General features: G+C 43.9%; 1 protein-coding gene across 4 annotated transcripts; it reads left to right on the top strand.

Moving 5' to 3' along the window:
- Positions 1-8,088: 8,088 nt before the first annotated feature.
- On the top strand, positions 8,089-9,923 carry RNASE1 (ribonuclease, RNase A family, 1 (pancreatic)). Of its 4 annotated transcripts, none has more exons than XM_011976204.1 (3): positions 8,414-8,494; positions 8,972-9,042; positions 9,198-9,923. In XM_011976204.1, exon 3 carries the CDS (start codon positions 9,223-9,225, stop codon positions 9,679-9,681), a length of 459 nt encoding a protein of 152 aa, XP_011831594.1. In that variant the 5' UTR covers positions 8,414-8,494; positions 8,972-9,042; positions 9,198-9,222; the 3' UTR covers positions 9,682-9,923. The 4 variants fall into 4 exon arrangements, with proteins under 4 accessions (XP_011831590.1, XP_011831594.1, XP_011831593.1 ...); XM_011976203.1 differs by having other exon boundaries at positions 8,960-9,042; XM_011976200.1 differs by lacking the exon at positions 8,972-9,042 and having other exon boundaries at positions 8,089-8,494.
- The last annotated feature ends 550 nt before the right edge of the window (positions 9,924-10,473 follow it).

The following is a 10,473-nucleotide window of genomic DNA, read 5'->3' as shown; positions in this document are numbered from 1 at the left end:
CTCACACCTGTAATCCCAGTGCTTTGGGAGGCCGAGGCGGGCGGATCGCTTGTGGACAGGAGTTCAAGACGAGCCTGGCCAACATGGCGAAACCCCATCTCTACTTAAAAAAAAAAAAAAAAAGCCGGGCATGGTGGCAGGTGCCTGTAATCTCAGCTACTCAGGAGGCTGAGGCAGGAGAATTGCTTGAATCCAGGAGGCGGAGGTTGCAGTGAGCTGAGATGGGCAACAGCTGTCTCAAAAAAAAATAAAATAAATAAAATAAAATAAATAAAAAATAAAGGGAATGAGTTGAGGGATGTCATCTTGGCTGTTACTCTACTTTATCTTCACGGGCATCTGGGTTGTAGGGGATGGGTGAGAGGTGTGGGACAGCACGGGCTTTGGATCTCTTTTGGCTGCTTTTTCCATCCTTTCTCCTCACTTCCTTCCCCTTTCAAATGCCACCCCCCTCCCTTTGTCTGCCCCCACTTTTCCGTCTTTTCCTGTTCTAATTTTCCTTTGCCTTCTCACTTTCTGGGGTTCAAAAGGAATCCCAGAATACCATCTATTGTATGTGTGTGCATATTGTATGTATGTGTATGTAGGCTGTGTGTGTGCTCGTACATGTGTATTTCGGGGGCTGTGCTGAGCTTTTGGAGCCAGCCTAATGATAGGACATCCTTCAGATTATCTGAGCTCTTCTTGTAAAAACGTCCTTACCCTGTACATATCCACTTCCTTTTTCTTCTAAAGATCTTGTGGAAATGAACACAGCCACCCAAATGAGAGTAAGTAAAGGCTGTTTATTCAGAGTTGGCCACAGATGGCAGGCAACCACCATCACTTGCATTTGGCAGACACTCACAGCAGGCAGGAGAGTGGGAATCTTTACAATGGAAAACAGGGAAGGCTTCAGGGATGTTCTGGTTGCAGACTGCAGCACGGGGAAGCTGTGAGTGGGCTACTGGAAGCAGGGCATCCTATGTGACGGATTAGGGATGCATATTGGCTTTCTCTGATTACTCGTAATTTGGAGAAGTGGAAATAAATATTAGGGAACTTTTCGGTTATTAATCAAGTCCATAAAGAGAGACTTTCAAGCAAGGAAAAAATTTAAAAATAAAATAGGAATAATCAAGTCCCAGCTGTTTGGGACCAATTGCTATAGGAGTTGTTTGGCTTCCTGGATTGTTCGCTATATATAGTGGACTGGCTTCTCATCCTTATTGCTGGAGACTACAGGTCAGAGTTCCATCTTTATATATGGCCTGGCCATTTTTCATTTGTATGATCAGTCTTCAGTCCCCCCGCCCCGGCTTTTGGTCGTTCTCTGACTTCTCAGAAATTGACCAACTCAGGGAAAGTTAGAATTTCAGATCTTCACCAATCATAAATTGTTCAGTATCTTCATAGTGACCTGGATTGTGAGATCTTCTGATCTTTCTATTGTATCATTATGGCAATCATCTGATGAGAGAGTGGCTGCATAGAAGCAGTTAAAACTCTGGATAAAATGGAACAGACTAGCACCATAACCACTGTCACAAAAACAAGAACAATTGACGGTCTCTCTGAGATGCTTTGGAACCAGGAACTCCAATTGCTTAACCTAGGCCAAGAAAACAAATCCCATAGGCCATGAGGACCTTAGAGATCCAAATATTAATAGGTTTTTTTTTTTTGAAGCAATAGTCTTTTTTTTTTTCTTAACCTTGCCTGTGTCCTCAACCCAAGTATCACAAAAAGCGTTGGCAATGGTGCAGACAAAATTGAAGTGGCCTTCCAATTGTGTGAAATTTTGAATCTCTTCTTCAGTTGTGAAACATGAACCCAAAGGTTGGTTCCTTGGAGTTTCACTGCTGTATCTATTGTTAACAGTATCTGATATGGTCTCTTCCTTCTGAATGAAGTTCAAAAGCAGTTATTCTCTGATTTTTCTTCCAGTAGACAAATCCACTAGTTGAGGATTACAGAGAGGTTGTTTAGGAAGATTTTGTAGGAAGGGGGCCTTAACCTGTTGGTGATAGGACCGGGTACATTACATGAGTCCCCTGTAGTGTCTTGTCATGTCTGCATGGAGTAGGACAGACTCTAGTTTTGGAGGTGAAATCTCTAAATGTATGGACCTTACAGGTGTCAATTCATAGGGGGATAACCTATGTGTCTCCAAGAGAGTGGCCTGTATATCCATAAAGGATAGTGGATATACTTTTGGGCAAGGGAGCTCATGAGTTTCTGAAATTTTTGCTTATTTTAATTTAAGGATGCCATGGGTCCTTTTAGCCTTTCCAGGAAATTGTGGGTGGTAAGGATGGTGTCATTTTTGAGTAAGAGTTCTTTTATAAAGGTCGCCTTAAAATGTGTGCCTCAGTCACTTGATATAAAAGGTGGGATGCCCCAGGTGGAAAACGCAAAATCAAGTGGCTTGTTCACAGCTGTAAGGGCTGTAGCTTTTTGGCAAAGAAATTCTTCAACTCATCCTGAAAACAGAAATACAATATCTAAAACATATTCAAATCCTATGAAGAGTGAAAGCCTGTTAAGTGTCTTGTGAAATAAAATTTATGCAAGGCGATTGATTTGGACTGGGCTCCTGCACTAAACCTAACAGATCAAACAAATATGGTATGTTGTTTGATCTGTTAGGCTTAGTTGTTTACAGGCGTACAATATGTTGTAGCTGAGCTTTAACTAATTGCAGGAGACTCTGTAACCAATTAACCAATTAAGCTGTAACTAATGAAGCTGCCTCTGCACCATGCTTCTTTTGTCTCCTATAAATGCTATCAGATTATGTCATCGGTTGGAGTTCTCTGAATTTCCTCTGGTTCCAAATTGTGCCTGATTTTTGAACTGTTTTTGTTTTGTTTCGTTTTTGCCTTGTTTGCTCTGTTTTGTTCTGCTTTTCTTTGCTCAAATAAACTCAGCTAAAATGTACCCTCGTCTAAGGTTTTATTCCATGTAACAGTCTGAAGGTGTCCAAAGACACTTTGTTTTCTGGCCATGTCCCAACTTTACAGTTTTTCCAGAGTTATATTTTTGACAGGTGACACATGGCCCAAAAGTAAGCTCAGTTATCTTTTCAGTTTTCCTACCAATGTTTACTTAAGACAGTAACCAATTTGTCTATGCCACAATGGGTGGCATTCATGGAGAAATCCAGATAATGTAGGGGAGGAAATATCTTTCTTATCTGTCTTAACTTCTAAGGTAGGGCTCTGTAAGAGAAGGCAGATTAAAAAATGAAAAGCATACATGTTTATTTAATCTAAGTTTTATATGGCATGGAAGCCATCTGGAAATGAACCAGTTTGGGTAGATGCTTATATACCAAGTTAAACAAAGAGCAGTAAATTGTGAAAACAAGTCAAAGGGATATGGGCTAGGGTTGTTAATTATGGAGAAGTGGCTAGGGAGATAAGGGCTAGTTTAACAAGGTTTATTTGCCGTTTTCTGTCAACCTCAGCTGCCCCCATTTCTGGTGATAAGAATGTCTTCCTTCACTGAGCTTACTTTTGGGCCATGCGTCCCCTGCTGTTCTTGCATCTGCTGTTTTTCAAGGGCTTTTAATTCAAAATAATCCATATGCCAGAATGGCATATTTTGGGGTGGTATGTTTTGAACTCATTTAGTAATATCTACTTGAGATCATCTGGGTGTCACCAAGCAGCATCAGGAATCATCTGAGTGAAGAGTACAACTAGATGTTTTCCATTCTTTTTCAAAATCAGTCAACACTTTATAATGGCCTCTTTGAATCCCCCAGAGATTTATCCTTTAAAGGCATAGATAGAGTCACAAGCTTGGTTAAAGTAGCTTCTTTGGCATAATGATCTGCTAGAGAATTTCCTTTAGTTTTCATATTGTCTCTTTTTATGTGGACCTCTACCTATATAATAGCCACCTCTCTAGAAAGTGGGGGTGCATCTGAAAGTTACTTAACTTGCTCTCCATTTCTAATGCCTATTTTCTTTCTTTTTTCTTTTTTCTTTTTTTTTTTTTTTTGAGACAGAGATTTTGCTTGTGTTGCCCAGGCTGGAGTGCAATGGTGCGATCTCGGCTCACCATAACCTCTGCCTCCCGGGTTCAAGTGATTCTCCTGCCTCAGCCTTCCTGAGTAGCTGGGATTACAGGCGAGCGCCACCATGCCCGGCTAATTTTGTGTGTTTAGTACAGACAGGGTTTCTCTATGCTGGTCAGGCTGGTCTCGAACTCCCAACCTCAGGTGATCTACCCGCCTCGGCCTCCCAAAGTGCTGAGATTACAGGCATGAGCTACCACACCCAGCCTTCTAATGCCTATTTTCAAAGCATCTCAAAATCATATGCTATTCCAAAAGCATACCTGCAGTCTGTACATATGTTTGCTCTCTGGTCTTTGTTTAGTTGACAAATTCTAGTAAATGCAATACATTTTGCTATCTGGGCTGATTTTACTACAGGTAGTAGACTTTTTCTTAAGGAGAGTTTAAAATAGGGATAGCATAGCCTACTAATAACATAGGGAACCAGAATATGCCAGCTCAATAATTTTGAGCTGATTATTTTGAAAAACAGTAAATGCAGGAAAAACTCGAAAAACAGGGCTCATCACTTCCACAGCTGCCTCTCCCCTCTTCCCTCCCTGCTGTGAAAGAACTATAAATTTCCCTTTTTTTTTTTCTTTGAAACAGAGTCTCTCTCCGTCACCCAGGCTGGAGTACAGTGGTATAATCATGACTCACTGCAGCCTCCACCTCCAATGTTCTCCCACCTCAGCCCCCTGAGAACCTGAGGCTATAGGAACGTGCCACCATGCCTGGCTAGTTTTGTATATTTTGTAGAAAAAGGGTTTCGCATGTTGCCCAGACTGGTCTCAAACTCCTAAACTCAAGCAATCTGCCTGCCTTGGTCTCTCAAAGGACTGGGATTACAGGCGTGAGCTACCACGCTTAGCCAAGATTCCCTTTTGTAAGAGAAATTTCCATGTATATTCCCATTTGTACAGATGTCTCCCTTTCCTGTGCCAGGAAGAGGAGGACTTATCAATGGAGAAGGCAACCAACTTGAATTTGCGTAACGAACTTTACTAAACAACCCTTATATACTGTACACTTCCTAGTCCACTTGTCGCAACCTCCCCTGAAGCTCAAAACCCCTTTCCTATGTGCAGAGACAAAAGTGACTCCATCTTGAATGCATTCACTATAAATCCTGCCTTGAGATCAAAACAACCTTGACGTTATCATGCAAATTATGGGCTGTGACAAATACAGCATTGTTGCCTTTTCTGAAGGGTTGCCTTTCATTGTCTCTATACAGCACGTACCCCTTTTCCCTGTGGTATATAAGCTGTGGGTCTGGGGAATAGCAGTGCTGAGATTTACCTGTATTGCTGCTGCCCAAGACGACACTTCCGTCTATAAGTTCCCCAATAGAATAAAACACTCTTTACTGACAAATTGAATTTGTCTGCCTCATTCTTTTAGTTTCTAGGCTCCTTCAGCATTTGGGGCCACTTCACATATGTGGCCCTTTCATGGAACACTGTCTTGTCACTTCTGCACAATTTTCTTTGTCAAAATGGCCTATAAACTCTCAGGTTTAATTGCTTCTTTGAGTCTTCACTTCTTTTTTTATGAAGACTTCCACATTCATGTCGAATATTAATATTAAATTAAATTTTTATGCCTTTTCTCCTGTTAAATCTGTCTTTTGTCATTTTAATTTACAGAGCCCCCAGCCCTAGACTCTAGGAGGGTAAAGGAAGAATTGATTTTTCTTCCCTCAGTGTACTAACCTCAAGTGTCAATTTTGTGGTATGATCCATCAGTAAATCATATTAGGTCCAGGTTCTCAATAGGAGTTGTTAATAAATCTGACTGACATGCTGAATGTTCCCTGCTGAGGTAAGACAATCAAGAGGCTCCCCTTCCGGTAGGGACAGACGGTGGCAGAATTCAGTCTGCTGTAGATGCTGTAGAGATGAGTAGTAATGTGAGAGGGAGAGAGCGATAGAATCTTATAAGAGGTTAATCAGCTGCCTGAAATGTGCAGTGAGTTCTCAGTCAGGTGTAATGCCTGTGCTGCATGAGAACCAGGAGGTCAAGCAGGGAGCCTAGAACAAGTTCAGCAGAAGCAACAACAAATGTGGGGTGGCATCTACTGCCCTAAGACAAGCGGGGCTATGCCTTTGCAACTGGGTCAAGGATAATGCTGCAGTAAGGGCTTTTGATGGTTCCCTATGAAGTGCAGTTAAAACTCCACGGGCTTGTCTAGATTGCTATGCATAAATAGACAAAATGGCTTCCTGTAGTTTCAGGATTCCTAGGGCCAGGGGCTGTTGAAGAGCCTTATTATAGTTACAGAATATCTGTTCACATCTGAACTGTGGTTCTGCAATCATCTTGCTGGGTGGAGGCCACTTTTGTGCAGCCACGCCCAGTGCCTTAGTGGGGTCCACCTGACTAACCCAAACCATCCCACCAGGTGCCTTTTGGTTAAGTCCTGTGCCTTATCTATGTCTGTATCCCACAGTTGAATGAATGAATGAACACATTCTAACTTGACTATTCAAGATAATGAAAGTATTATTTAAGACTCAGAAAAATAAAATATAGGTAGGGGCTGGGGGAGTAAGCAAACTATAGGAGCCAAGAAAAAATTCCCCTTTCACCCTCCGAAGGTTCGCTGAAAATCAACTGACAAAAGACAGTTTAATAGGGAAAACTGCATACAATTTTATTTATCAGAGTTTTACACTGTAGCAGGACGAACTGCAGACAAAACTCCTCAGACACGGGATTAAAGAAGGAAGAGGTTTTTTATTCGGCCGGGAGCATCAGCAGACTTGCATCTTAAGAGCTGAGCTCCCCGAAAAAGAAATACTTGGCCTTTTTAAAGGCTTACAACCTTAAGGAGTCCATGTGAAAGGGTCGTGATAAACTGAGCAAGCGTGGGAAACGTGACTGGGGGCTACGTGCATCAGCTAACAGAACAGAAAGTTTTACAATGCTTTTTTCATACAGTGTCTGGAATTTACAGATAACACAAGCAGTTTAGGTCAGGGGTTGATGTTATTATTATTACTTTTTTTAACTCCTAGGGCCGGGTGGTGGTGCCAAGGTTGTCTGGCTGTTTATCTTACTTTTGTTTCTTTGTCTGTTTCTTCCTGTCTTGTGAACTAGGCAAGGTGGGGGGAGGAGGGCAGCAGGAGTAGTAGTGGTCTCCTTCCTTAACATAACACGGGGGCCTTCAGAAGACCCAAAGATAGAGGGGAAAGTGGGCATTTTTACACTTAGGTATCAACAAAGTATGAACAGCTGTGTAGAAATGTGATTGGACAACAGGGGTGAGATCTAATGAAAATAGACTGAGTGGGGAAACCCAGCAAGGCCTCCCTGTCTAGATTCTTCTTGGCCTCCCTGAGCATTCGTTCTTTTTTCTGGGTATGAGGGGCAGGACCTTCTCTGGAATGAGGATCTTATGACCTACAACCACACAACGTAGGTCAGATAATTTCACCATGGCCACTTTTTACACAGAAAGGCTGAAACAGTCTGAATACAGAGCATGAAGGGATATTTTGATAATTCTTACTCCACAGGTATCCAAATTGTTACTCAGCAAAAGAACAGGTCTCTTTCTAGGAGTGCATTCTGCTGCTAACAAATATGATATGCTTTGTATTTTTTACCCAAAAAGAATTTGAGATTTGGGATTTAAGTTTATCTTCAGTTTCTCTACTCAATTCCCACCTACCAGTGGTTCTGATCAGTAGATAAGAACAGCTCCATCCTCTCGATGCCCCCAGAGCAGGGGAGGAGGGTGGGCGGGAAGTGACCAGAACTGGGTGAGCTCACCCTAGAAGCCTCCTCCTCCTCCCTATTCAGTTACTCCCCGTTTCTTCTCCAGATCTGGGAAGCCTTCCAGCTGGGGGCAGCAGGACAGCCTCCATTCCCCCCAACCCCACCTTCCACCCCCGGGAGAGGTACTGTTGGGAGAATACCCTCCTAAAAAGAGACTTGGGTTTTGCTCCCTAGAAGCCCTGGAATAGCCTTGGCCAGAATTCCACATCTCCCATCAGTACCTCTCCTGAGGAGAGGGCCTCCCTTTCCCGTGATCACCTTTTGCGTCCTTTGTTAACCTCCAAGTCTACTTGGTGAAAACGGCCCACAAAGAAGTAACAAGGACTTTGTCCCTAGTGGGTCAGGTTTGGGCACCAGTGCTGTAGTGGCTTTCTCTGCTGCTCCTTGTGCATCAGCAGACAGATGTGGTTTACATAGGAAGAAAGACTAATGTAGGCAAAGATTTGCTCTTTCTTCAGCAGCCCTGGAAAGATGGTGGCCTGGGTGATTCACCACTCCTTCCTCATGTCCTTGATTTTATTTCAACTGAGTTCGATATGCTCCTCCCACCCTTTTCCTCTTGGAAGCCAAACCCCTTTGTAATCTGTGTAAGGTCCATACCCCAGGAGCTGAGTGACTGCAGAAACTGGCCTTCCATCTCTCTCAGACACCAAGCTGCAGATCCAGGTAAGCAGTCCAAGAGGTGTTCTCAGGTGCCGCTTCTGCTTCAGGGTTGGAGAGGAAGAAGCTAGGGCCAGTCCACAGCACTGAGAAAGCTTGGATGATGCTAGCACTGAAAAAATGTGGCCCAGGCAAACATCAGCTGGAGGCAGAGGGGTCGGGGTGGAACGTGCAGGCTGCAGAGCATCCATGGAACTGGAAAAGAAGGAGCCCTCAAGTTGGGGGAAGCCAGCATTTCTCTTTGGAATACAATGGAATCCTTTATGATGCCAGTGTCAGGCACTGGCCTGAGTTCCCTTATGCTGTAAGACAACAAGACTCTGTCACCCATGGTCCTAGATGTTGGGGATACAATCTGGTTCATGATTTATTCAAACTGATGTTTCGATGAGCCATTTGAGCACTGGATACAAATGTATTTTGGATCAAAGAAACACCAGTATTCAAAGATAGAAACTGACAGGATTTTAGGTCACTTCGTAGGTCACCACCTAAAGGGGAAAAAGACCTCGCTTTGGAGAGTGGCAATAAAACGCTTGTGGAGAAGGATACACGTGAGTGTCTCATTACACAAAAAACCTCAGGAAGTGGGACGGACAACTTTCTGGTTGACCTGAGACAGAAACTGTAAGCCAGAGAAGCCATAGGTGGGAGCTGGAGTTCTTTTTCTAAGAGGGCTCTTTTCCTTCTGTCTCCTTTTCTCAATTAGGCTTTTCCGGGAAAGTGAGGCCACCATGGCTGTGGATAAGTCTGTCATCCTGCTCCCTCTGCTTGTCCTGGTGCTGCTGGTGCTAGGCTGCCTGGGCAGGGAATCCCGGGCCAAGAAATTCCAGCGGCAGCACATGGACTCAGGCAGTTCCCCCAGCAGCAACTCCACCTACTGCAACCAAATGATGAAGCGCCGGAGTATGACACACGGGCGGTGCAAACCAGTGAACACCTTTGTGCACGAGCCCCTGGTAGATGTCCAGAATGTCTGCTTCCAGGAAAAGGTCACCTGCAAGAACGGGCAGACCAACTGCTTCAAGAGCAAGTCCAGCATGCACATCACAGACTGCCGCCTGACAAACGGCTCCAGGTACCCCAACTGTGCATACCGGACCAGCCCGAAGGAGAGACGCATCATTGTGGCCTGTGAAGGGAGCCCATATGTGCCAGTCCACTTCGATGCTTCTGTGGAGGACTCAACCTAAGGTCAGAGCCGCGAGATACCCCACCTCCCACAACCTCATCCTTTCCACAGCTGCCTCTTCCCTCTTCCTTCCCTGCTGTGAAAGAAGTAACTCCAGTTAGGGCTCCTAGTCAACATGCTCATGCTTCCTTTTCCTGAGTCCCACCCCTGCGTGATTTTGGGGGTGAAGAGTGGGTTGTGAGGTGGGCCCCATGTTAACCCCTCCACTCTTTCTTTCAATAAAACACAGTTGCAAGCACTTGATTTCTGAAGCTGTTCTGTCTAGGTACTGTTTCTGGCATTGCCTTCCAGCAAGGGGTAAGAACTGTAAATCTGATTCGCTTTGGAGAACGGTGAATGAAGTAATTAAATGCTTTCCCTTCTGACTTGGATTTTAGTGGCTTGAGAAAATTCCTTTCCTTGTAGATTCCTTGATGCCAAACCTAAAACTATTAAGTGTGGGCTGTTCTAGACAAAAGGGAGCAACAGCCTGGGACACTGCCATGCAGGGTGAACTGACAGAGGGGTGAAGCTCAAATACAGTCATTCTGTGGCACAGAAGGAAGGTGAGTGCAACCTCAGGAAGACCCTGCTTAGCCTCAGGATGAGGAAGAGGAGTCAATGAAATGATGATCCTAAATTTCCATTCTCCTTTTTTTTTTTTTTTTTTTTTGAGTAAGCTATTACTAAATCAGAAAAATGGGCACCTCTTAGTTGGAAAGTCAGAATCTTACATTTTAGAGCTAGAAGTGACTTTGGAGAGCATGGAATTGAGGGATAGCAAGTAGATTTCAGTTTGTGTACCAACTCTAAT

This window comes from Mandrillus leucophaeus, unplaced genomic scaffold (genome assembly GCF_000951045.1).
Source record: "Mandrillus leucophaeus isolate KB7577 unplaced genomic scaffold, Mleu.le_1.0 Scaffold163, whole genome shotgun sequence".
Taxonomy (NCBI): Eukaryota; Metazoa; Chordata; class Mammalia; order Primates; family Cercopithecidae; genus Mandrillus; species Mandrillus leucophaeus.
The sequence above is the reverse complement of the archived record's forward strand: the minus strand, read 5'-3'. Positions and strand labels throughout refer to the sequence as shown.

Coding starts and splice junctions, on each gene's coding strand:
- RNASE1 (XM_011976200.1), top strand. CDS start 9,223: ATGGCTGTGGATAAGTCTGTCATCCTGCTCCCTCTGCTTGTCCTGGTG.